Source organism: Camelus dromedarius, chromosome 13 (genome assembly GCF_036321535.1).
Source record: "Camelus dromedarius isolate mCamDro1 chromosome 13, mCamDro1.pat, whole genome shotgun sequence".
Classification (NCBI taxonomy): Eukaryota; Metazoa; Chordata; class Mammalia; order Artiodactyla; family Camelidae; genus Camelus; species Camelus dromedarius.
In genome coordinates, this window is record NC_087448.1 from 68,994,757 (window position 1) to 69,021,538 (window position 26,782).

The 26,782-nt window shown below is 44.3% G+C and overlaps 1 protein-coding gene across 4 annotated transcripts in view; it reads left to right on the top strand.

Annotated features, from left to right (window-relative positions):
• Positions 1 to 26,626, top strand: part of SACS (sacsin molecular chaperone) — a 66,161-nt gene extending 39,535 nt beyond the window's left edge. For 2 of the 4 annotated variants that reach the window (XM_031465732.2, XM_031465733.2), the window contains 4 exons: positions 2,001 to 3,486; positions 4,096 to 4,187; positions 10,235 to 10,261; positions 13,813 to 26,626. In XM_031465732.2, the coding sequence (XP_031321592.2) occupies positions 2,001 to 3,486; positions 4,096 to 4,187; positions 10,235 to 10,261; positions 13,813 to 25,370 (13,163 nt within the window). In that variant the 3' untranslated portion in view covers positions 25,371 to 26,626. The remainder of the gene's footprint in view (positions 1 to 2,000; positions 3,487 to 4,095; positions 4,188 to 10,234; positions 10,262 to 13,812) is intronic. The other 2 variants (XR_004141051.2, XM_031465734.2) reach the window with 2 other exon arrangements.
• The last annotated feature ends 156 nt before the right edge of the window (positions 26,627 to 26,782 follow it).

Sequence of the window (26,782 nt, forward strand, 5' to 3'; positions counted from 1 at the left end):
GATACTGAAAGTTATTTTAGCCTATATTTTGTAGTTTATTTGGTTAACATCAGAGGTGATACTGCTTTAAAAGCTATCTTTCCCAAGTTCTCTGTCAGTGGCAAGAAATGTCAATGAAATATCAGCGTGTCTTGAGTTTTCTCAAATTACAATGGTAACTATACTGAATCTTTATCATGTGATGCTAAAAGTTAATGTCATCATTTCTGGTGGAATCAGTGTAATATATTAAGTCGTTTTATGTAAGGTTTGAAATGTAGGTGTTAAAGGCCACACAAAATTACTACTCTAAAAAATGTTTACGCTGCAAATCTTTGAGTCAGGCAAGCCGATTTTTACAGATTTTCTTGCACACGTGTTTACATAACAGGAAGAGGGAAGTATAATAGCCCAGTGGTATTGACTGACAGCAATCTTTACAGTGATTCTGGTTTCTCGTTTTCCTCATAAAAATCTTGCTGTCTTTAAACTTGCAAGTATTTTAACGGTGACTTTAAAATCATGTTTGGAATCTAGAAAGAATATGAGGTTTCTGATTCATTGTTATAATAGAAAATACTTGAGACTCTTTAGGTAGACACGTATCTCTGAGTATATGGCTTTTCTTCTAGAATCAAAGCTCTTAGTATTTACTATAGTTTTGTGGTAAAATTTTTTTTTATGAAATTGACACTTGTTATATGGTTTAATTGCAAACCATTTTTGCATTTTGAATTTGCAGGAGAGGGGGAGGGATTGTGCTGGCAGAGCTATAGCTGTAGCTAGTGTGACCACGTAGTTTATCACCCAAACTGGCCACTCCTGAGAGTGAAAGAGGTGCTGTTATTCTCAGACAGTGGCCTGAGTTGGGACTGCCCTGGGCAAGTGGGACGTAGGGTCACCCTCACTGTGGCCCACTTTTAGTAAGCCTATTTTTAAAATTGCATTTACATTATTATAATGTACACTAATGTATTAAGTAATATTAATTACATATTATATAATAAAACTTGTTAAATCAGCACAGTATTATATAACTGTTACACATGACTATTCATATATGTGAGTCACCCCTCAGGTCCGTGACATGTGCTAGTTCTCAGATTCTGTGGGGGCACAGTCACGCTGGGGCCGCTGTACCAGAGCGAGCTGTTTAGACAGTCCAGCCGACTGCCAGCGTCTGTGTCGCGCTGTGGGTTTGTTCGCTACTTGAGAATGAGCACATTTATGTGGGGCAGTATTAACCGGGGTGCTGTTTTCTAGTCTGAGGATTTGTGAAGGTCCTGAGTCACGCTTTACAGCCATCAAGAGTCTCCCTGACATAACTTCAATCATGGGAGGGGAAAAGGGAGTGTGGACAAAGGACCACATTGTTGACTGACATGGTGGCTGGCTTGGTGGATGTAACATTTCCTACTTAAAACACCTGAGAGCTTAGGAGTTGGTTGTGACAACTGGGCCTGCAGTTGATGACCATAAATGTTACAGGTGTACATCCCTGGACCTGCATGTCGCATGAAAGTCAGGTGCCCATTTCAGACGCAGTCCAGGGTGCACGCGCTCTGACACACACGGTGGGTGGAGTCGCCTGTGCTGTTCTTTCCCTCCCCTCTTTTTCAGAGAATCTGTGGTTGAAGCTTTTATTTTGAGCATAGGATGCAACTCTGTTCTGTTTAGTTAGGTTCACATGGCTGGGGGAGCAGTGTAATTATCCGGATACTTTACATATTTTAGTTGTTTAATACGTATTTTAAGATATGTCCTAGGTTTTCACAACCAGGTAAAGTCTCTCAATGCCTGGTACTTTTTGAATCAAAAAAGAAATCATTATTTTTCGTGTTCAAAGAATTATATTCCCAAAGCTAAATTTAATTTCTTTTTAGATCAATCTGTTTAGAATCATTTTGTGGCCCATCCTTTTTCATGTGTAACATTTTGCGAGTAACGATACATGGTGGTTAGAATTATAATTGTCCATTAGATTTCAGAGTTGATGATGACTGTTGAATTTTCCTTTTCAGATGTTCCTTGTATCTTCAGTGGTGACCAGATTGGGATGTTAGATCCTCATCAAACTCTTTTTGGTCCACATGAATCAGGCCAATGTTGGAATCTCAAAGATGATAGCAAAGAAATTAGCAAGCTTTCAGACCAGTTTGCACCATTTATTGGGATTTTTGGAAGCACCAAGGAAACATTTATAAATGGCAGTTTTCCAGGAACATTTTTCCGTTTCCCTCTTCGCCTTCAACCCTCCCAGCTTAGTAGCAACCTCTACGATAAGCAGAAGGTTCTTGAGTTGTTTGAGTCTTTCAGGGCAGATGCAGACACGGTGCTGCTCTTTCTGAAAAGTGTGCAGGATGTCTCCTTATATGTCCGCGAGGCGAGTGGAACAGAGAAGCTGGTGTTCAGAGTGAGCGCTCGTGAGGGCGGGGCCCTGGGACGTGAGCGGCCGGATTCTGTGAAGATCCTGGGAGGCGCCATAAGTGACTACTGTGAGAAGATCCCCAGCGGCAGCGTAACTGTTGTGACGTACCCTGTAGACATAGCTGTAGAAGATGGGAGTGCCACGGGCGTGCAGGAGGCGTCTTGGCTGGTGTGCAACAGTGTGGGCGGGCGAGGGATTAGCAGTAAACTCGATTTGCTAGCTGATGAGCTGAAATTCGTCCCCGTCATTGGCATCGCCATGCCTTTATCAAGCAGAGAGGATGGAGAGGAAGGAGCAGTGTCCGGGTTCTCAGGGAAAGCCTTCTGTTTCCTTCCTTTACCGCCTGGGGAGGAGAGTAAGACGGGCCTCCCGGTTCACGTCAGTGGGTTCTTCGGCCTGACCGACAACCGCAGGAGCATCAAGTGGAGGGAGCTGGACCAGTGGAGGGACCCGGCCGCCCTGTGGAACGAGCTGCTTGTCGTGAGCGTGGTCCCGGGGGCCTATGCTGCCCTGGTCCTGGATGCCATCAGACGCCTGCAGGCGGCGAGTCCCCCCGGCCTGCCGCTGTCGGTGGCCAGTGTCTACGGGCTCTGGCCCGACGCGGACCAGGTCAGGGCGCACTGGCGGCCTGTGCTGGGGCCCCTGTTCAGCGAGCTCTTCCAGCACGCGGTCCTTCACTCCGCCAGCGGCCACTGGGTCAGGCTGGAGCAGGCGTGCTTCTCCGAGCTGGACGAAAGCCTGGAGTACACACAGTCCGTGCTCAGCTACCTCCAGAGCTCCGGGAAGCAGGTGGTCAAAGTGCCGGCCCACGTGGCCGCGGCCGTGGGGCTGGCAGCGCCCAGCACCAGGCCGGTGCAGAAGGTGACGCCCGCCTGGACGCGGCAGGTGCTGCGGAAGGCTGCGCACGCGGGCGGCGCCGCGGAGAAGCTGCACCTCCTGGAGTTCGTGCTTGCCGACCGCGTCTACAGCGAGCTGCTCGGGCTGGAGCTGCTGCCTCTGCAGAACGGCAGCTTTGTTCCCTTCTCCTCCTCTGTGTCTGATCAAGACATCGTTTACATTACCTCAGAAGACTACCCACGGTGAGCGCCCAGCGCAAGTGCGCGCTCAGCCTTAGGGACGCCCCTCTCGCCCGCACACAGGCACCTGCTGAGATGTGGCAGGTCCCAGCCGACTTCACAGTCGGGGAGGTTCTGTAGGGCTGCTTTGATAAAAGGTGGTTGGATACACACTTACATTCCAAAGTGAAAAAGCATTCAGATGTTTATCAGTTGAAAGCCAAGCAGTTGTTTTTCTTGGAAATTCCAGTAACAGAACACTGAAAACAATGGTTATAAAGAGCTGATAATAACTAAAATTAGTCAAAATGAATTATTTTGAGGAAATTAACTAAAATACTATATTAAATAATTCTTTATAACTGAGGATGTGTGTTGACATTTCAGAAAGTAAAATTAGTTTCATGCTGAGATGTTTAGGCTGTTTCTGTGTTTGAATATGGCACATGACCCCTCGTGTTTTAAAGCAGAGCCTGGATAGTACTTGCTCAAAAAGTACTTTTGAAGTGTGTGATTTGACGGGTACATTATAATTTATGTAAAATAGTGAGTACCTTTAACTGGCTTGAAATTACATGATTGCATTTCTTTATCTTAGAAGATTAAAATTGTTGTGTTTCTTTCACTTTTTAGGTCCCTTTTCCCAGGTCTTGAAGGAAGATTTATTTTGGATAACTTGAAGCCTCACCTTTTAGCTGCTTTAAAGGAAGCTGCCCAAACCCGAGGTATTATAGTTGTTTAGTTTTTTTTATTATTTAATAAATGTGTTTATAAAAATGTAAACAGTTTCTGTAAGTTTCCTATTAAGTTGAACCAATATGAAATCGCCAATGATTATCCGTTTTAGACCTGTAACTCAGCAGTTTCATATGGTTCAGCCTCATATCATTGTTGTATTTTAAGGTATCTCAGTACTGGATTCTGAGACCTAAAAGAATCCAAAGGTGATTATTAAAAATCTGTCCTGTCTCATGGTATGGTAGTGTGCATTTATCAGAACAATTTATCACACCTGCACAGTGCTTTACAGTTTTTCAGTGCTTTCCCATTTCTTTCTTGTTTGAGCCCCCATCCTCATCCCTTGTAGCCTGTGTAGTAGTGAGGACAGCTGGTGTCAGTTTGGTTGCACAGATGAGGAGACAAGGTTGTCAGCCTTGTTCTGCTGCCCACATCACCTGCCCCCACCGTTCTGTGCTGGGGCAGCTTCAGGGAAGTCTAGCCTGATGAAGTGACCTCTGCAGCAAGGTCAGGAAAGGGGACTTCTGGGGTCATAGCAAAGGATGGGTGTCCTACACTGGGAATTCTTTTTAGGAAAAGACAGAATAGTTGGGGGAAAAAAATAACTGTGGTTCTAAGTTTAATATCTTTCAACTTTTGTGAGCATCCTTTCCCTTCTAAGACTGTTGCCTGAACTTTTTTTAAGTTAGACATGGGGCTGAAAAATTCTGGATTGTTCTACTGGTTAAAGTTGTGAAGCATATTCTTTATGATACATCTTTTATAGTCTGTGCTGTTTTCAAAGATAATGGCCAAAGGAATGGTTGCTGATGATTGTGCATCTTCATTCATTTAAATATGGACCAAAGGAGTTGGAATGGGAGAGGCAAGTTCAGGATGAGCCAGAGTGAGGCTCGAGGGAATGAGAGTGTGAACACTGTTGCATGAGGACTCTAACCGGGAGGCATCACTGTGACGCTGGTGTTCCCTCCCTTAATTAGGAATTGTCATCTTCCAAGTGTCCTTTTTGGGAGCCTAACTATGGATTCCTATAATCTTAACATTCTTTGCTGCAAACTTTTAGATATCCTTATCTTCCAAATTCTCTTACTATATTCCTGTAGGAAAACTTCACACTGAAGTATAATGTACCTGCAAGAAAGCGTAAGTATCTTAAATGTAGGCCTAATGAAGTTTTACAGACTGAACATGCCAGATCAAAACCAGAAGACTCCAACACCAGGGACCTGCTTTTCCATGAGGGGCACATCCTCTCAAGGGCAACCATGACCCTGACTCTTAATGGTGTGGATGGATTGAGTGAGTTACATACATACTTCTGGGGAGAGGGGCCTTGTGGACTGTGCTCCTTTGCTTGTGAGACCTTGTGTTTTATCTCTGGTTCTTGGTTAATCTTTTTGGACTGTTACACTAGATGGGCCGTCTTCACTGTGTGTTTGTCTCCCGTCACGTGTGGCTCAGTTGTCCCACAGGTTGTCTTCATGGTCACTTTTCTTTGTCCTGCTTTGAGGAACAGCCTGCCATTCTTGTGATTGTTCATTACCCTGCCCCCAGCCTTTCTAGCACTTTACTGGCTGTATGGGTGACGGGTGACTGCCTCCTGTGCATCCTCCCCATTATTTTTATACCATTAATTCCAGACAAAAATTAGATTTGATATTTGTTTATTGCCATTAACAGTTCTGATGTTTTGGGGACATTATAATATAGGGGCTGATGGGGACCCAATAAATGACACATTTGCTCTCCTTTCCTGAGACCTGAGTCAGTGAAGAGAGGTGCAGAGGGGACCCCAGCAGGTAGATGTCCGAGATCACCCATGTGTTACTGACAGCTCTGGTATCGAGATTGTGGCGTGAGGCCCGCAGTGGACCGTGGAACTCCAGAGTCACAGGGGTAGCTCGCCAGCCCTGCACAGCGGGGTGGGGGGAGCCATCCTGGGAGGCTTCTTGGGCACGGGCAGAGTCTCCCTCTAAACTGACCGGTCGATAAGTCATCCCACTTTCTGGTGGCATGGGGAGATGGGGGATTGGTAAGGGGAGAGGCCAGGAGTGTTGGTTTCTGGAGCGCCCTTCATGCGGTAGGAAACATCACAAGTACATGACATTTCATCTTTTTGCTCTAAATGATGATTATGCAGTTGTTTTGCTAACTCAAAGCCCTGCAGACTTCTGTTTACCAATTTTCAGTAAAAACTGATTGGTCAGCTTTGAACGTACTGTTGTGTATAGTTCAAATGTGAAGGTTTTCTCTGCAGTGGGTATTTCTCTAATTCTGTAACCCAGGCAGAATCTGTCTAATTACATGGTAGTTGTACCTTTTACTTGTCTCATGTTTAAAATCCTGAGCTAACTGTTAAACCGCTGTTTGTACTTGGCTGTTTACCTCTGTTGCCCCTTCCCCTTAGCGATTACATGCTGCGGTCTTTCCCGTGGGGGGAGACAAAACAGGCCTTGCCTTTGACTCGATGTCTGCATTCTCCACGGTCCAGCTTCTAGAAGGAGCAGTGTGTGCTTACGGTCTGCACTTCCTCATTGTCCGCTGTCACCGCAGACGAGCTTTTGCTTCTACTCTCATTCCAATAACCTTGTCAGACTGAGGTCAGCAGTTAGTGATTTTTTTTATTATGAAATCCAGTGGAATTTTTTCCCATAAGAGCACATCTGAGGCCCTCAAGACTCAGTGACATCGAATATGCAAGATTGCCTTATTACCAGACGAAATGAGAAGAAGGCTGAGGGGAGGGTGGTGGACAGTCACAGCTCACCGCTCAGTGTTCCCTGGTTTGGCATCATGGCAGGAGGACTAGTTACTGAAAACCTCTGTGGAAGCGGCTTACTCCTGGTGGGCACTTCTCTGAGGATCAGGTGACATGCACATACTAGGTACAGTGACACAGTACCCACGCTTAATAAATGCTGAGAAGGGGCAGCTGTTGTCATTTTGCCCTTGGAGTTCCTTAAGTATTTCCAAATCCCCATTTGCACAACTTGAGTCTTCATCCTCTGTCTAAGTGCCCAGAGAGACAGGCACCCATCGTCCCTGTGCTCTCATTCTCCAGGGTCCCGTGACTCAACCTGCTGCGTCTGTCCCTCCCTCTTACCGCGCTGCCACTGCTGGGTGCAGGCCCCCCATCCCTGACGCATCACTGCAACTTCTCAGGACTCCTGCCTCCAGTGCTCACCCTTCTGCCCACCCACCCCTGCCCTGCTGAAGCCCTGCCTGTGGACACTGATCGGGTGGGGCTCGTCTTGGGAGAGTGGGCTCCCTCGCGTCTCTCCGCTGTGCTCATTGCCTGGCATGTGCGGACTGACAGACTCGGAGCGGAGCCCAAGGGGTCTGTACCAGCGTGCAGCCCAGGGCCTACAAGGTGGTTGCTTGGTAAATTTTTTTTTACTCAAATTATGGTTTCCCCATTTATGGACATTGTGTTCCATTTGCTTAGAGCACTCTTCCCATCCTTCACTCTGCCTTGCTAACTTTTACTCATCTTGTGACATTCAGCCCACACGTCTCCTGCGAGAGGCTTTCTGTCACCTCTCCCCACGCCCTGCCCTCCTGTGCAGATCTAGGAGATGCCTCTGTGTCACTCATATGGCCTGTCCTCCTGGCCTGATGACAGCCATGGTTGTCCTGTGCTGGACTTTGAAATCCCGAGTGCAGGGGCGACCTCTTACTTTCTTTTGTGTTCCCAGCACCTGGGGGGCGAGCTGATGCTCGTGCCTCCATTCCTGGGCCGGGCGGGATGCACTGGGGGCAGGGAGGGCAGGGTGCGAGGTGAGCAGGCAGGGCTCCATGTTGGAGTCAGTGTTTCTTTTTCAAATGTGTATCTTCAGTATCTTACTTGTTCTCCACGGTCGTGAGGTGATACAACCTGCGTCGTTGTCCTCCTCTGAGGGATGGAGACACTGAAGCTGAAAGAATGTGAAGAATTTAAATGGCTCGCCTGAGTTGCAGAGTTGGAATGACGATTCTGCTTTGTTTTGTTTTTTCTATTTACAGGTCTAGATCATTTCTGTATTAAGTTACTTGAGTAAATGGGTGAATGGGTGACCATCAGAAGTTAGAAGAGCAGGGAAATTGGTTTTGGAGGAAAACAGAAAAAAAGCAAAGTCAGACAAATGGTAGGAATGCCTAACAGGTTGGCACCAGAATCCTATTTATATTTAAATTTTGTACATCAATTGATTACATATGGCCTCAGGCCTTGTTCCATGTCACAACCGAAGTCTCTGCAGTGAACACTTGCTGGCGTTTCCTCTGCGTGCCAGGCATGGTGCCAGGTGGAGAGGATGTACAGGTGAACGGGACTGAAGGGATGCACAGGGTAACCAGTGCTGGTGGCTAGCGGTGGGGCCTTGGTCAGATACTGAGAACAGAGTCGGCGCTCGGAGGGCTGGCAGGTCAGGGGACCTCAGAGGAGCTGGGCGTTCAGGGCAAAGCCTGCAGACTGCACGTCTGGAGGGGTGGTGTGTTCACACTGTCCGCCCCCGCACGACTGTGCGATCACTGAAGTGTTCATCACAGAGAGACCGACCGCACACGTATGCGGGCAGAGAGCTGCAGAAAAAAAGTGTCAGTTTTGGGTGTCAGCCCCCGGTGTGTGAATCAGAAGTTTCCTAAAGATTCTAGTGCAAGATTTGTGCCATGGGGGTGTTGTGGGCTCCTCCTTCCGCAGCGACTTCGGACAAAAGGACTGTGTTTTAGGAAGCCCACCCTCACGCTTTTTGAGGTGTTGTTTCTCACCTCAAATGTGGAAATAACCTCGGAAATCTCCCCACGTTGATTCTTGCCTCTCTAGTTAATTCCACACAGTACTGCTAGGATTATCTTTTTGAAATAAAAATTCCCCCCTTCTTATCTGAAAATCTTTCAGTGGCTTCATCCCCTTTGTCTCTGGAACAAAGGCCAAAATCCTCACCACATGAGGCTCTCTGTGATCTGGCTCCATTTTCTGTGTTGCATGATGCCAGTACCTGGAAAGGGTCTGCCGGCACCTGCTGCTACTGTGATTGTTGACAGTCCCCACTTACCTCCCCTGATCGCTCGTGTCCGGAAGGCAGCATGTTCTTTCCCCTCCGGGGTGCGGTGCACAGGGCTTCCTTTGCCCTCCTCGCCGTCTGGCTCCCTCGTGCTCCGCTTTTACACGGCCCATGTGTACTGACACAGCTCTAAGCCCCTAGGAGCACTTGTACACTTGTCCCTGCTGGATCATTAAATCGTGTGTCTACCCACTGCCTCCCCCAGGAGACTGCAAGGCAAGGCCTAGAACCATGTCTGTTCTGTTTATTTCTGTATCCCTAGTGCTCAGTCAATACTGACTGAAAAAATGCTCTAAAGTAACTGGAAGGATGCTATGACCAGCAGGGCTTAAATCCCTTTGCTTAGACCAGTGGTCTCTGTGTCAGCTGCCCAGTGGAGCACATGCCTAGACCTCTCACCGAGTGGGAGAGATGTGCCTGCTGTAGGCAGAGGAGGTTCAGATGTCCGTGGAGCAGTTCCCTGAAGTCTGTAACTGTTGGTGGTCACCGCAGGCAAGCAGTGGAATATGTGATAAAGCTCCCTTTCTTTGTCATAAGGGCAGAATTAATTGTGCTGTACTGAGATTGTACAGAGATATTCCAGAAATTTTCAAAAATCTGATGTCTTACTTTAATTATCTAGGCTACCTGAATATCACGTGGTGATCACCTGTACAGAAAGGCCACCCAGAGCTTATCACCTGACTGTCTTTATGTTGCTGAGAAGTAATTTATGCATAGAAAGTACATAATCTTTCTTCTTTAATTTCTTTCTGTACCGAGATTCTCCACCCTTAACGTAGTGTGGATTTAGTTTGCAGTGAAATACATCTTTAAATCTTAAATGTACATTCTCCTATGTTTGGAGGTCTATTTATGGCTTTTCTTTTACATAATGATGTGTAAAGATTCTGCAAATAGTGTTATCTTAAGACAGAATAATTTCTATAGCTGTCATGTGAAAATTGTGACAATGCTGGCTTTTTCTAAGAACAGATTTAATTATGTTCTAGCACAACAGCTTCTCTGGGGATATTCAGGTATGGTGACTGACTAAACGTTGTGTTCATTTATAGCCTGATGTTTTTGTTCATTTGATTCTTTGAATCCTGTTTTTTCATTTACCTAAGTAGCTAGAAATTACGTCAACCTTTTTTTTTTTCTGATGGTAATAACTACTAAAGGAGAGAGGAAACTATACTAACAGAGGAATTTAGATGACTGTTACACACACCACAAGAAAATCGTATTTCAATGACTTGGAAACATGATTTCATAGACCATTTAGTCTCAAATGAGAGAACGATGCTGAAATTTGTATTTTAAGCTGTGGTATTTTATGGGAAAGTGTGAGAGCACACACACCTGTGAAATGGTGCACATAAATACTGAGACTAACAGGATGAAGGCGAATCCACCCTGGGACCTGTGACGATGAGGCGAGAAGCCCTCATGCAGACGGGCCGCCAGGAGCGCGGGCGGCCGACGGCTTGCAGTCAGAACAGTCGGCCGGTAGTTCTTGCAAGGCCGAGTGGCATTTACTGTCTTTTTTTTAAAACAAGTTTTGACTCAATTTGTATTATTTCCCCCCAGTTCATGTTTCACTTGGAAAATTAGAGGATGTAGGATTTGCTTTATAAGAAATTGTTTTTATAGTAGACATTATATTTGGAGTCAGTCTATTCCCTGAAGCAGGCAATACCTATATTACAATTAATTTAGAAACCAAGTCACTGAGAATTCATATAAATATTAACTTTGGTTTCTAGCTTGTGCTAAAAGTGGCTTCTCAGTCACAGCTGCCGTGACTCCGCGCTCTCACGTCTCCTGGTGTGACCCAAGGGAAGGCAGGCTGGGTGTGCGCTGCCGCCCGCCGCCTCCTGCCCGGGCACGCCGGCATCTCCCCGCCGCGGGCCCCGCCCCGGCTCACGGAGGTGGCGGCAGCAGCATCGTGCTGACTTCTGGAGAAGTGTGGTCACAAGGGCTCTTGTGAACCACCTCGGTGCCTTCCCCCTTAGCCGGTAGGTTTCCACTGGCCGCTTGGTGCGCCCTGTGCTGGTGCCGGGCTTGCAGGGCGCCCGGCGGAGGGCGGAGGGTTGAGCAGCGGGCAGGCTGCCCTCCCCTTCCTCTGTGCGCTCCATTTCTTTCCCTTTTTTAATTTTTGATTCTCTGGGGATTTGACTGATATACAGCATACCATTTAAGGGGACCCTCACCTTATTCTGAAGTAGACTAATATCCTATTTCCAACCATGTTGAAAATCTTTCTCGAAGTTAGTACTGAACATAAACGCAGAAATAAACAAAAAACGGAGCGCAGTCTTTGAACAGTGATTCACGTTGGTGTTACTGCTTTGCACTGATCTACAGTAAAGCACAGATTACTCTTTGAAGAGTCATTGCTAAATCATCATATTTGGTAAGAGTTCAGATAAAAACTTTCTATCTCCGGGAGCACCTGCAGTGCTAGACAGTTAACCTCGTTTGGCAGTGCTGATAATTGTAAAGGCCAGGCCACGAAACACAAGCCATTTATTAAAATGCTGTGAAATTACTTTGCTGATACCTTTAGAGGTGTTTCACAATTTCAGTGCCTTTCTAACCCAGGGCATGTAGACTTTTTCGTTTATACTTTAGGGTTAAAAGCTAAAGGCATAAATACAAAATAAATAGAAGTCAGGACTTCAGACTGAATCGACTTACGTATTTAGAATTGGCTCTTACTCCATTTTCTCTCTCCTTTATTTTCTAAGATGCTTTTTCATTTGAGCATGACTGGTGTTAATCGCATGTTACATGTGGTATGTGTGCTTTATTGGCATTTATTTATACATTGATATTAGGTAATTTTCCTGAAGGTAGGTATGTGTTTTATAAATTGCCAAATTTCATGCAAGGATATTGCATAGGATTTTGTACAAAATGCATGTCATGTGGTGATTATTAATATAGAACACAGTGTGGTGCATATTTGACTTTTTTTTTTTTGTTTTTTGAGTGTTCTGAATTTTAATTTCTAACTCTTTTTTCTTATCTTTGGCATTATATCCTTGCCTTATGACTTAGATATTCTATTATAGTTAATTCAATTCAGTAAGCATTTTAAAAACATTCAAAAATTAATTTAACAATTATATTTTAATGGGATTCATAGACCAAGGAGGTTATACTAGTCAGACTGCTGCAAGATTTTGACTTCTTAAATACTACTACTTGATTTAGTCTAAGTCTACATACAATGTAGAAACTGTAAATAATCAGAATGTAGGTAAGAATGTGCCCTTGCTTAAACTTTTGTGGCAGTAATTTTAAGTGTCATATTGTAACATGAAAGATAACTTTCTTGGTAGAAGGTAAGGTCATCTTCCTGATGTGTGAGTCTGTGAAACACGGGTGTCCTTCCTGGGTTAACAAATAATGATACACAGACATTCCAAGGGGCTTGAGGTGTGCCCTCTTTTATAGCTTTTCCCAAAATTAGTCTTTTAAGAAACTGTATGTACATAGGGGGAAAATGGAGTATTAGTTTTCCATAAGATTGAATTTGAGATGCTTTTTATTCCACTATATGGGTAAATATATACCTATAGGTATAGAGTGTTATTTTAAAATTTTGTTACTACTGGTATTATAAATACTCTGAAACACAAAATGCACTTAGAAATAAAAAGTTATTTTCTAGACTACTGGGCAAAAATCTTTTTCCTCCAGACAGAATCTTACTAGTCTCCTAGTTTACAAAACACCCAGAAGTGGAGCTGCTTGGTGGGGGGAACCCCTGCCTTCACAGTCGTGCCCTACTTGCTCCCGTTGCTTGTCCCTGAAGCATTTCTGCAGAGGCCCAGAGCCCAGAGGAGCGCACTTTAGTCAGTGATCGGTCCCAAGGAGGGTTGTGAATGTGCTCCCACCCTGGACACGTGCACAGAGCAGTCTTAGCACTAGGACCTCATCCCCATCCTTTCTCCAGATGATAAATCGAGTCCCAGAAAGCTTACATGACACCTAGTTCACCCATCCAACTAGTGGTGCAGAGGAAACTCCACGTCTCCTTGTGGCCTCAGCTTCTGAAGGCGTTGATCAGCTGGGACAGAGATGCCAGCCAGCCCCTGTGCCCTCACCTTGGGCCCACTCTTTATTCTGTGCAGCCATGTGGCTCCTGGAAACATGAAAAACAGAAATTCTTATTGGGTTTACTTATAAATTACCCTTAAATAAAATGGTTCTTTAAAAAAAATTATCCCATTTTCTTTGATGCTTTTATTTGTGGACAAATAACCACTAAAAATTGTTTTCCATGTTGATTCTATTTGTAGGACATTATAGGATAATTTAAAAAACACATGTAAATGCATTTTACATATATTTAAAATAAGCAATTTCCAGAGAGAATTATTGCTCCCATAGGCAATTATAAATATGGATTAATGTGTGATTCTCTATCAACTCCGTTACACTGAATTTTTGCATTTTTACAGTATACTTAAAACTCTTCAAAAGACTTTCTAGTGCTATCTAATCTGTAAGAACAGAAAGTTAAATAAGTTACAACAGAATTTTATGTATTCATAATATTTCTTTATGTAATTTACAGGAAGACCATGTACTCAGCTGCAGCTTCTAAATCCAGATCGTTTTGCACGTCTTATCAAAGAAGTAGTGAATACGTTCTGGCCTGGCAGAGAGTTGATCGTCCAGTGGTATCCATTTGATGAAGACAAAAATCACCCGCCTGTTTCATGGCTTAAAATGGTTTGGAAGAATCTCTATATACATTTTTCAGAGGATCTGACTTTATTTGATGAGATGCCACTTATCCCTAGAACTGCACTAGAAGAAGGTCAGACGTGCGTGGACCTCGTTAGACTCAGGATTCCACCCCTAGTCATCTTAGAGGATGAATCTGAAGCACAGCTTCCCGAATTCCTAGCAGACATTGTACAGAAACTTGGAGGGATTGTTCTCAAAAAATTAGATGCCTCCATACAACATCCACTTATTAAAAAATACATTCATTCGCCATCACCGAGTGCTGTTCTGCAGATAATGGAGAAGATGCCTTTGCAAAAACTGTGTAACCAGATAGCTTCGCTCCTTCCAACGCACAAGGACGCCCTGAGGGAGTTCTTGGCCAGCTTAACTGACAGCAGTGAAAAGGAGAAAAGAATCATTCAGGAACTGACAATATTCAAGCGAATTAATCACTCATCCAGTCAGGGAGTTTCCTCTTACACAAAACTGAAAGGCTGCAGGGTCTTGCACCACATGGCAAAGCTGCCGGCGGACCTGCGGCTCTCGGTCTCTGTCATCGACAGCAGCGACGAGGCGACCATCCGCTTGGCAAACCTGTTGAAAGTAGAGAAGTTAAAGACTACCAGTTGCTTAAAGCTTATTTTAAAAGACCTTGAAAATGCATTTTATTCACATGAAGAGATGGCACATCTCATGTTATGGGTCCTTGAGAATCTGTCCTCCTTGAAAAATGAGAATCCAAATGTGCTTGATTGGTTGATACCATTAAAATTCATTCAGGTCTCACAGGAACGGATGGTCTCAGCTGGTGAGCTCTTTGATCCGGATATACAAGTATTAAAGGATCTCTTTTACAACGAAGAGGAAACATGTTTTCCACCACCGGCTTTTACCTCACCAGATGTTCTCCACTCTTTAAGACAGATTGGTTTAAAAAATGAAGCCAGTCTCAAAGAGAAAGATGTTGTGCAAGTGGCCAAAAAAATTGAAGCCTTACAGGTCAGTTCTTGTCCAAATCAGGACATTCTTCTGAAGAAAGCCAAAACCCTCTTACAGGTTTTAAATAAGAACCACGCCTTGTTGCAGTCGACTGAAGGAAAGATGACACTGAAGAAAATAAAGTGGGTTCCAGCTTGCAAGGAAAGGCCTCCAAATTACCCAGGCTCTCTAGTCTGGAGAGGAGATCTCTGTGACCTTTGTGCACCACCGGATATGTGTGACGCGGCCCACGCGATTCTGGTGGGCTCGTCACTTCCTCTTGTCGAGAGCGTCCACGTAAACTTGGAAAAATCGTTAGGGATCTTCACAGAACCTAGCATCAGTGCTGTCTTAAAGCACTTTAAAATGGTTGTTGACTGGTACACCTCGAAAACCTTTAGTGATGAAGACTACTACCAGTTCCAGCATATTTTGCTTGAAATTTATGGATTCATGCATGATCATTTAAATGAAGGGAAAGATGCTTTCAGAGCCTTAAAATTTCCATGGGTTTGGACTGGCAAAAAGTTTTGTCCCCTTGCCCAAGCTGTGATAAAACCGTTCCATGATCTTGACCTTCAGCCTTATTTGCATAGTGTGCCTAAAACCATGGCAAAATTCCACCAGCTGTTTAAGGTCTGTGGTTCAATAGAAGAGTTGACATCAGATCATATTTCCATGGTCATTCAGAAGATATATCTCAAAAGTGGCCAAGATCTCAGTGATCAAGAAAGCAAGCAGCATCTTCATCTTATGCTGAGCATCATCAGATGGCTGTACAGCAATCAGATCCCAGCAAGCCCCAACACACCAGTTCCTGTACATCACAGCAAGGACCCTTCTAAACTTATCATGAAGCCAATTCACGAGTGCTGCTACTGTGACATCAAAGTTGACGACCTTAATGACCTACTGGAAGATTCAGTGGAACCAATCATTCTGGTGCATGAGGACATCCCCATGAAAACTGCAGAGTGGCTGAAAGTCCCATGCCTCAGCACGAGACTGATCAATCCCGAGAACATGGGATTCGAGCAGTCAGGACAAAGAGAACCACTTACTGTAAGAATTAAAAATATTCTGGAAGAATACCCATCAGTGTCAGATATTTTTAAAGAGCTACTTCAAAATGCAGATGATGCCAACGCAACGGAGTGCAGCTTCATGATTGACATGCGAAGAAACATGGACATTAGAGAGAACCTCCTAGACCCGGGAATGGCAGCTTGTCACGGGCCGGCGCTCTGGTCATTCAATAATTCTGAGTTCTCCGACTCAGACTTTGTGAACATAACTAGGTTAGGAGAATCCTTAAAAAGGGCAGAAGTTGACAAAGTTGGAAAATTTGGTCTGGGATTTAATTCCGTGTACCACATCACTGACATCCCCATCATCATGAGTCGAGAATTCATGATAATGTTTGATCCAAACATAAACCATATCAGTAAGCACATTAAAGACAAGTCTAATCCTGGGATCAAAATTAATTGGAGTAAGCAACAGAAAAGACTTAGGAAATTTCCTAATCAGTTCAAACCATTTATAGACGTGTTTGGCTGTCAGTTACCGTTGACTGTAGAAGCACCTTACAGCTACAGTGGGACTCTTTTCCGACTGTCCTTTAGAACTCAACAGGAGGCAAAAGTGAGCGAAGTCAGCAGTACCTGCTACAACACAGCAGATATCTACTCTCTTGTGGATGAATTCAGTCTCTGCGGACACAGGCTTATCATTTTCACTCAGAGTGTAAACTCAATGTATTTAAAGTACTTGAAAATTGAGGAAACCAATCCCAGCTTAGCACAAGATACAATAATAATTAAAAAGAAGTCGTGCTCTTCTAAAGCACTGACTGCACCGGTCTTAAGTGTTTTAAAAGAAGCTGCTAAGCTCATGAAGACTTGCGGCAGCAGTAACAAAAAGCTTCCCACTGATGCACCCAAGTCGTCTTGCATCCTTCAGATCACAGTGGAAGAATTTCACCATGTGTTCAGAAGGATTGCTGACTTACAGTCCCCGCTTTTTAGGGGTCCGGATGACGACCCAGTGACTCTCTTCGAAATGGCTAAGTCTGGCCAATCCAAAAAGCCATCGGATGAGTTGCCACAAAAAACAGTGGAATGTACCACGTGGCTTATATGTACCTGTATGGATACAGGAGAGGCTCTCAGGTTCTCCCTGAGTGAGAGTGGGAGGCGGCTGGGGCTGGTTCCTTGTGGGGCCGTAGCAGTTTTTCTGGCTGAGATCCAGGACCAGAAGTGGGCTGTGAGACCACAGGCTGGAGAGGTGTTTTGCTATTTACCCCTACGAATAAAAACAGGATTGCCAGTTCACATCAACGGGTGCTTTGCTGTTACTTCAAATAGAAAAGAGGTCTGGAAGACAGACACAAAAGGCCGCTGGAATGCCACCTTCATGAGACATGTCGTCGTGAAGGCTTACTTGGAGGCACTCGGCGTCCTCCGGGACCTGGCCGCCAGCGGGGAGCTAGTGGGTTATACTTACTATGCAGTGTGGCCTGATCCTGACTCAGTTCACGACGATTTTTCTGTCATTTGTCAAGGGTTTTATGAAGATATAGCTCACGGAAAAGGGAAGGAATTGACAAGAGTCTTCTCTGACGGATCCACATGGGTTTCCATGAAGAATGTGAGATTTCTAGATGATTCTATACTTAACAGGAGAGATGTGGGTCCAGCAGCCTTCAAAATATTTCTGAAATACCTCAAGAAGACTGGGTCAAAAAACCTTTGTGCTGTTGAACTTCCTTCTTCAGTAAAATTAGGATTTGAAGAAGCTGGCTGCAAACAGATACTGCTTGAAAATACGTTTTCAGAGAAACAGTTTTTTTCAGAAGTGTTTTTTCCAAATATTCAAGAAATTGAAGCAGAACTCAGAGATCCTTTAATGAATTTTGTTCTAAATGAAAAAATCGATGAGTTCTCGGGAATTCTTCGTGTCACGCCATGTATTCCTTGCTCTTTGGAGGGGCATCCTTTGGTTTTACCATCAAGATTAATCCACCCTGAAGGACGAGTTGCTAAGTTATTTGATATTAAAGATGGACGATTTCCTTATGGCTCTACTCAGGATTATCTAAATCCTATTATTTTGATTAAATTAGTTCAGTTAGGTATGGCGAAAGATGACATTTTATGGGATGACATGCTAGAACGGGCAGAGTCAGTAGCCGAAATTAATAAAAGTGATCATGGCGCTGCTTGTCTAAGAAGTAGCATCCTTCTAAGTCTTATTGATGAAAAACTAAAAATAAGGGACCCCAGAGCAAAGGACTTTGCTCCAAAATATCAAACAATCCCCTTTCTTCCATTTCTGACAAAACCAGCAGGTTTTTCTTTGGACTGGAGAGGTAACAGTTTTAAGCCTGAAACCATGTTTGCAGCAACGGACCTTTATACAGCTGAGCATCAAGATATAATTTGTCTTCTGCAACCAATTCTAAATGAAAATTCACATTCCTTCAGAGGTTGTGGTTCAGTGCCTTTGGCTGTGAAAGAGTTTTTGGGATTACTAAGGAAGCCAACAGTGGACCTGGTTGTAAACCAGTTGAAAAAAGTTGCAAAATCAGTTGATGATGGAATTACATTGTACCAGGAGACCATCACCAACGCTTGCTACAAATACCTTCATGAAGCAATGATGCAAAGTGACATTGCTAAGGCATCAATTATTGAAAAGCTAAAAACCTTTAGCTTCATTCTAGTTGAGAATGCGTATGTTGACTCAGAAAAAGTTTCTTTTCATTTAAATTTTGAAGCAGCCCCATACCTTTACCAGTTGCCTAATAAATATAAAAATAATTTCCGTGAACTTTTTGAAAGTGTGGGTGTGAGGCAGTCTTTTACTGTTGAAGATTTTGCCCTTGTTTTGGAATCTATTGACCAAGAAAGAGAAACAAAGCAAATAACAGAAGAGAATTTTCAGCTTTGCCGGCGAATAATTAGTGAAGGAATATGGAGTCTCATTAGAGAAAAGAAACAAGAATTTTGTGAGAAAAATTATGGCAAAATATTATTGCCAGATACTAATCTTAAGCTTCTCCCTGCAAAATCTTTATGCTACAATGATTGTCCTTGGATAAAAGTAAAGGATACCACTGTGAAATACTGTCACGCCGATATACCTAGGGAAGTAGCTGTAAAACTAGGAGCAGTTCCAAAGCGACACAAAGCCTTGGAGAGGTATGCGTCCAACATCTGTTTCACAACCCTTGGCACTGAATTTGGACAGAAAGAAAAACTGACCAGCAGAATTAAGAGTATCCTTAATGCCTATCCTTCAGAAAAGGAAATGTTGAAAGAACTTCTTCAAAATGCTGATGATGCAAAGGCCACAGAAATCTGTTTTGTGTTTGACCCTAGGCAGCATCCAGTTGATAGAATATTTGATGATAAGTGGGCCCCTTTGCAGGGGCCAGCGCTGTGTGTGTATAACAACCAACCTTTTACAGAAGATGATGTCAGAGGAATCCAGAATCTCGGAAAAGGCACCAAAGAAGGAAACCCTTGTAAAACTGGACAGTATGGGATAGGCTTCAATTCTGTCTATCATATTACAGACTGCCCATCTTTTATCTCTGGCAACGACATCCTGTGTATTTTTGATCCTCATGCCAGATACGCACCAGGAGCCACATCCGTTAGTCCTGGACGCATGTTCAGAGATTTGGATGCAGATTTTCGGACACAGTTCTCAGATGTTCTGGATCTTTATTTGGGAACCCACTTTAAACTGGATAATTGCACAATGTTTAGATTTCCTCTTCGTAATGCAGAAATGGCAAAAGTTTCAGAAATTTCTTCAGTCCCATCATCAGACAGAATGGTCCAGAATCTTTTGGACAAATTGCGGTCTGATGGGGCAGAGCTTTTAATGTTTCTTAATCACATGGAAAAAATTTCTATTTGTGAAATAGATAAAGCTACTGGAGCTCTAAACGTGTTGTATTCTGTAAAGGGTAAAATCACTGATGGAGACAGACTGAAAAGGAAACAGTTTCATGCATCTGTAATTGACAGTGTTACTAAAAAGAGGCAGCTCAAAGACATACCAGTTCAACAGATAACCTACACTATGGATACTGAAGACTCGGAAGGAAACCTTACTACTTGGCTCATTTGTAACAGGTCAGGTTTTTCAGCCATGGAAAAAGTATCCAAGAGCGTTGTGTCAGCTCACAAGAACCAAGACATTACTCTCTTCCCACGGGGTGGGGTGGCTGCCTGCATTACTCACAACTACAAGAAACCCCACAGGGCCTTCTGTTTTCTGCCCCTCTCTTTAGAGACGGGGTTGCCCTTTCACGTGAACGGCCACTTTGCTCTCGATTCGGCTCGGAGGAATCTGTGGCGGGATGATAATGGGGTCGGTGTTCGGAGCGACTGGAACAGCAGCTTGATGACGGCCCTGATCGCTCCCGCCTATGTAGAATTACTAATCCAGCTGAAGAAACGGTATTTCCCTGGTTCCGACCCAACCTTATCAGTTTTACAGAACACACCTATTCATGTTGTAAAGGACACTTTAAAAAAGTTTTTATCATTTTTCCCAGTGAACAGGCTTGATCTGCAGCCAGATCTGTATTGTCTAGTGAAAGCGCTTTACAGTTGCATTCACGAGGACATGAAACGTCTCCTGCCTGTCGTTCGGGCTCCAAATATTGATGGCTCTGATTTGCACTCTGCAGTTATAATCACTTGGATTAATATGTCTACTTCCAATAAAATGAGACCCTTTTTTGACAATTTACTGCAGGATGAATTACAGCACCTTAAGAATGCAGATTATAATATCACAACGCGCAAAACAGTGGCAGAGAATGTCTACAGACTGAAACACCTGCTTTTAGAAATTGGCTTCAACCTGGTTTATAACTGTGATGAAACTGCTAATCTGTATCACTGTCTTATAGACGCTGACATTCCTGTTAGTTATGTCACTCCTGCTGATGTTAGATCTTTTTTAATGACGTTTTCCTCTCCTGATACCAACTGCCATATTGGCAAGCTGCCTTGTCGCCTCCAGCAGACTAACCTGAAACTTTTTCACAGTCTGAAACTTCTAGTGGATTATTGTTTTAAGGATGCAGAAGAAAATGCGATTGAAGTGGAGGGGCTGCCCCTTCTCATTACACTGGACAGCGTTTTGCAAACGTTTGATGCAAAACGACCCAAGTTTCTAACAACATACCATGAATTGATTCCATCCCGCAAAGACTTGTTCATGAATACATTGTATCTGAAATACAGTAATATTTTATTAAACTGTAAAGTTGCAAAAGTGTTTGACATTTCCAGCTTTGCGGACCTGTTATCCTCTGTATTGCCTCGTGAATATAAGACCAAAAATTGTACAAAGTGGAAAGACAATTTTGCAAGTGAGTCTTGGCTTAAGAATGCATGGCATTTTATCAGTGAATCTGTAAATGTGAAAGAAGACCAAGAAGAGACACAGCCAACCTTTGACCTTGTGGTTGACACCCTAAAAGACTGGGCCTTGCTCCCTGGGACAAAGTTTACTGTTTCAGCCAATCAGCTCGTAGTTCCTGAAGGTGATGTTCTGCTTCCTCTGAGCCTCATGCACATTGCGGTTTTCCCAAATGCCCAGAGTGACAAGGTTTTTCATGCTCTCATGAAGGCTGGCTGTATTCAGCTTGCTTTGAACAAAATCTGCTCCAAAGACAGTGCCTTTGCTCCTCTGTTGTCATGTCACACGGCAAACATAGAGAGCCCCACAAGCATTTTGAAGGCTCTGCATTATATGGTCCAAACTTCAACATTTAGAACAGAAAAATTAGTAGAAAATGACTTTGAAGCACTTCTGATGTATTTCAACTGCAATTTGAATCACTTGATGTCCCAAGATGACATAAAAATTTTAAAGTCCCTTCCATGTTACAAATCCATTAGTGGTCGCTATATGAGCATTGCAAAATTTGGAACATGCTATGTGCTTACAAAAAGTATTCCGTCAACTGAAGTGGAAAAGTGGACACAGTCATCCTCTTCTGCATTTCTAGAAGAAAAAATGCACTTAAAAGAACTGTATGAAGTGCTTGGTTGTGTACCTGTAGACGATCTGGAGGTGTATCTGAAACACCTCTTACCAAAAATTGAAAATCTCTCTTATGATGCAAAATTAGAGCATTTGATCTATCTTAAGAATAGATTATCAAGTGCTGAGGAATTGTCAGAGATCAAGGAACAACTTTTTGAAAAACTGGAAAGTTTATTGATAATCTATGATGCTAACAGTCGACTAAAGCAAGCCAAACATTTCTATGATAGAACTGTGAGAGTTTTTGAAGTTATGCTTCCTGAAAAATTGTTTATTCCTAAGGACTTCTTTAAAAAATTGGAACAACTTATAAAACCCAAAAATCAAGTTGCATTCATGACATCCTGGGTAGAATTCTTAAGAAATATTGGACTCAAACATGTACTTTCTCAGCAGCAGTTGTTACAGTTTGCTAAGGAAGTCAGTGTGAGAGCTAATACTGAAAACTGGTCCAAAGAAACATTGCAAAATACAGTCGATATCCTCCTGCATCATATATTCCAAGAACGGATGGACTTGTTATCTGGAAATTTTCTGAAAGAACTGTCTTTAATACCATTCTTATGTCCTGAGCGGGCCCCTGCTGAATTCATTCGATTTCATCCTCAGTATCAAGAGGTAAATGGAACACTTCCTCTTATAAAGTTCAATGGAGCACAGGTAAATCCCAAATTCAAGCAGTGTGATGTGCTACAGCTGTTATGGACATCCTGCCCTATTCTTCCAGAGAAAGCCACACCCTTGAGTATCAGAGAACAGGAGGGGAGTGAGCTTGGCCCACAAGAACAACTGGAACAGGTTCTAAGTCTGCTTAACGTCAACCTGGACCCACCCCTTGATAAGGTCATTAATAACTGCAGAAACATATGCAACATCACAACTTTGGATGAAGAAATGGTAAAAACTAGAGCAAAGGTCTTAAGGAGCATTTACGAATTTCTCAGTGCAGACAAAAGGGAGTTCCGTTTTCAGCTGCGGGGGGTTGCTTTCGTGATGGTGGAAGATGGCTGGAAACTTCTGAAGCCGGAGGAGGTGGTGATAAATCTGGAGTACGAGTCCGATTTTAAACCTTACCTGTACAAGCTACCTCTGGAACTCGGCACCTTCCACCAGTTGTTCAAGCTCCTGGGCACTGAAGACATCATTTCAACTAAGCAGTACGTTGAAGTGCTGAGCCGCATATTCAAAAACTCCGAAGGAAAACAGTTAGATCCTAACGAGATGCGTACTGTGAAGAGAGTAGTCTCTGGCTTGTTCAGGAGTCTGCAGAATGACTCCGTCAAGGTGCGGGGTGATCTGGAGGGCGTCCGGGACCTGGCTCTCTACCTGCCGAGCCAGGACGGCAGGCTGGTGAAGTCCAGCATCCTGGTGTTTGATGACGCGCCGCACTACAAGAGCAGGGTCCAGGGGAACATTGGCGTGCAGATGCTGGTGGATCTCAGCCAGTGCTACCTGGGGAAGGACCACGGCTTCCACACCAAGCTCATCATGCTCTTCCCCCAGAAGCTCAGGCCGCGTCTGCTGAGCAGCATCCTTGAAGAGCAGCTGGATGAGGAGACCCCCAAAGTCTGCCAGTTTGGAGCCCTGTGCTCTCTGCAGGGAAGGCTGCAGTTGCTCTTGTCCTCTGAACAGTTCATCACCGGCCTGATCAGAATCATGAAGCACGAGAACGATAATGCTTTCCTGGCCAATGAGGAAAAAGCCATACGACTTTGCAAAGCCCTAAGGGAAGGACTGAAAGTGTCCTGTTTCGAGAAGCTTCAAACAACGTTAAGAGTTAAGGGTTTTAATCCTATTCCCCACAGCAGGAGTGAAACGTTTGCTTTTCTGAAGAGGTTTGGGAACGCAGTCATCCTGCTCTACATACAGCACTCAGACAGCAAAGACATTAACTTCCTCTTGGCCTTGGCCATGACGCTTAAGTCGGCCACTGACAACTTGATTTCTGACACTTCATATTTAATTGCTATGCTAGGGTGCAACGATATTTACAGGATCAGTGAGAAGCTTGACAGTTTAGGAGTGAAATATGATTCTTCAGAACCCTCAAAACTTGAACTTCCAATGCCCGGCACCCCAATACCTGCTGAGATTCATTACACTCTGCTGATGGATCCGATGAATGTCTTCTACCCGGGAGAGTACGTCGGGTACCTCGTGGATGCTGAAGGTGGCGACATCTATGGGTCGTACCAGCCAACGTACACGTACGCCATTATTGTGCAGGAAGTTGAAAGAGAAGATGCTGACAACTCTAGTTTTCTGGGAAAGATATATCAGATTGACATCGGTTATAGCGAGTATAAAATAGTCAGCTCTCTCGATCTGTACAAGTTCTCGAGGCCCGAGGAAAGCTCTCAGAGCAGGGACAGCGCCCCTTCTACGCCGACCAGCCCCCCGGAGTTCCCGGCCCCTGGTCTGCGAAGCATCCCCCCCCTCTTCTCTGGGAAGGAGGGCCACAAGACCTCCTCTTCCAAGCAGCACTCCCCCAGAAAGCTCAAGGTGAATTCTTTACCAGAAGTTTTGAAAGAAGTGACTTCAGTGGTGGAGCAAGCGTGGAAGCTCCCGGAGTCTGAAAGGAAGAAGATTATTAGGCGGTTGTATTTGAAGTGGCACCCTGACAAAAACCCGGAGAATCACGACATTGCTAACGAAGTGTTCAAACACTTACAGAATGAAATCAACAGATTAGAGAAACAGGCTTTTCTCGACCAAAATGCTGACAGAGCCTCGAGGCGAACATTTTCAACCCCAGCATCCCGCTTTCAGTCAGAAAAGTGCTCGTTCCAGAGATTTTATACCTCGTGGAATCAAGAAGCAACAAGCCATAAATCTGAGAGGCAACAGCAGAACAAGGAGCAGGGCCCCCCTCCCGCCGGGCAGACCTACTCCCAGAGGTTCTTTGTCCCTCCCACCTTCAAGTCCGTTGGGAATCCCGTGGAAGCGCGGAGGTGGTTACGCCAAGCCAGGGCAAATTTCTCAGCCGCCAGGAACGACCTTCACAAAAATGCCAACGAATGGGTGTGCTTTAAATGCTACCTTTCCACCAAGCTGGCCCTGATCGCTGCCGACTACGCTGTGAGGGGCAAGTCTGACAAGGACGTGAAGCCAACGGCACTTGCCCAGAAAATTGAGGAGTACAGTCAGCAGCTGGAGGGGCTGACGAATGATGTCCACACCTTGGAGGCTTATGGGGTAGACAGCTTGAAAACAAGGTACCCCGACCTGCTTCCCTTCCCACAGATCCCAAATGACAGGTTCACTTCTGAGGTCGCCATGCGGGTGATGGAGTGCACCGCCTGCATCATCATCAAACTGGAGAATTTTATACAACAGAAGGCATGAAGGTGCTTAGAGAAGAAACAGCAGGGCTGGCTGTTGAGTGGGTTGTAGCACAAACACGGACAGCGTCCTTCCTCGGGCCCCGCCGCCAGCTCTGCAGGGGTGGCGAAGCGCGCTGTGGACGGCGTGGGGGCGCTGTGCAGTTGTCTGAACGTGACTGTCGACGGAAGGCTGAGTCAGAGTTGTTTTGACGACGGTGGTGACTGCAGAATCTCTGGCTGTGCTGGGCTGGCTGGGATGGCACGTTTTGAACAGCACTTTATATAACCAAAGCTTAGCCGTTTGTTAGAGAAGAGTGTGTGTCTCTGGTTAGGAGGAAGTTAATTTTATGTTTTTAACATGATATTTTTGAAGGCGCTCATGAAACACTGGACATATCATTGGCTTAAATGAAGAAGGGGAATTAAGTCTTTGGAGTTTATCACTTCTTTAAGTGGACCCTCTTGGATGTATTATTTTCTTATCAGCTGGATCTGATTATGAATTTGTTGCAATTTTACATATTAAGCCCTCAGTATGTGTAACAAACGGTACAGTATTTTAATCCTGAATATTACTTGATTGCGAATCTGCAGATCGTACTTGCTGGATGCACTTTACGTCCTTACCTTCCATGTGTTTCCACCCTATGTTTACAGGCCTCCGAGTTCATGGAGATCACACGGGGGGAACCCCTTGCTGGCAGTTCTAGTCCGGAGATGTTAACGCCGCTCCCAGGAGCTGCTTGCCAGAGCAGCGTTTGTCACCTGCTAGGACATCTGCTTTGTTTGTACATATTCCCCACAAACGTCAGCATTTAGGTGGTGTGGTTGAACACGACGCAATCTTCTGTCGTCTACAGGGGCTGCAGTGAACCCGTTGCCCCTCAACGTGGCGCTTAGTGCAGGTTTTGGATTTTACTTTGAAGACGTGGAGCAACTGTAAAATCGCCGTGACGGTACCTAGCAGGCTATAAAGAGTGACTCAGAACTGGCATTCAGTTTTTGTCATGTGTGAGTGTCCTGCGGACATATTTCTTCTGCAGAGTGTAAGAGAAAGGCGATGATAATTAGTTCATGTAAGTGTGCTGGCTGTAAATGATGCTAAACGTAATATTTTATGCAATGAAGGGCTTATGGAACATACTGAAACTTTTTTACTTTCCTTGGTCATAAGGAATGTTTGCGCCTCCACTATTGTATTGCTTCTGGATGTGAAGCCATGTGATTATTTCTGCTATTAAGTGCCACAATTTTAATAAAGCAAATGTACATATGAAATCATTGCAACTGGTATTTCCTGAGTAGTTCCTTGAAAATCAGACTTAGTATCTTACTATATTAAATTTCCTCGTGTGTGTGTATGTGTTTATTGGAAATATTAGGATAGAATTTTCCCACGTATTATACTGGAATTTTAATGGTTTCTTTTTTGTG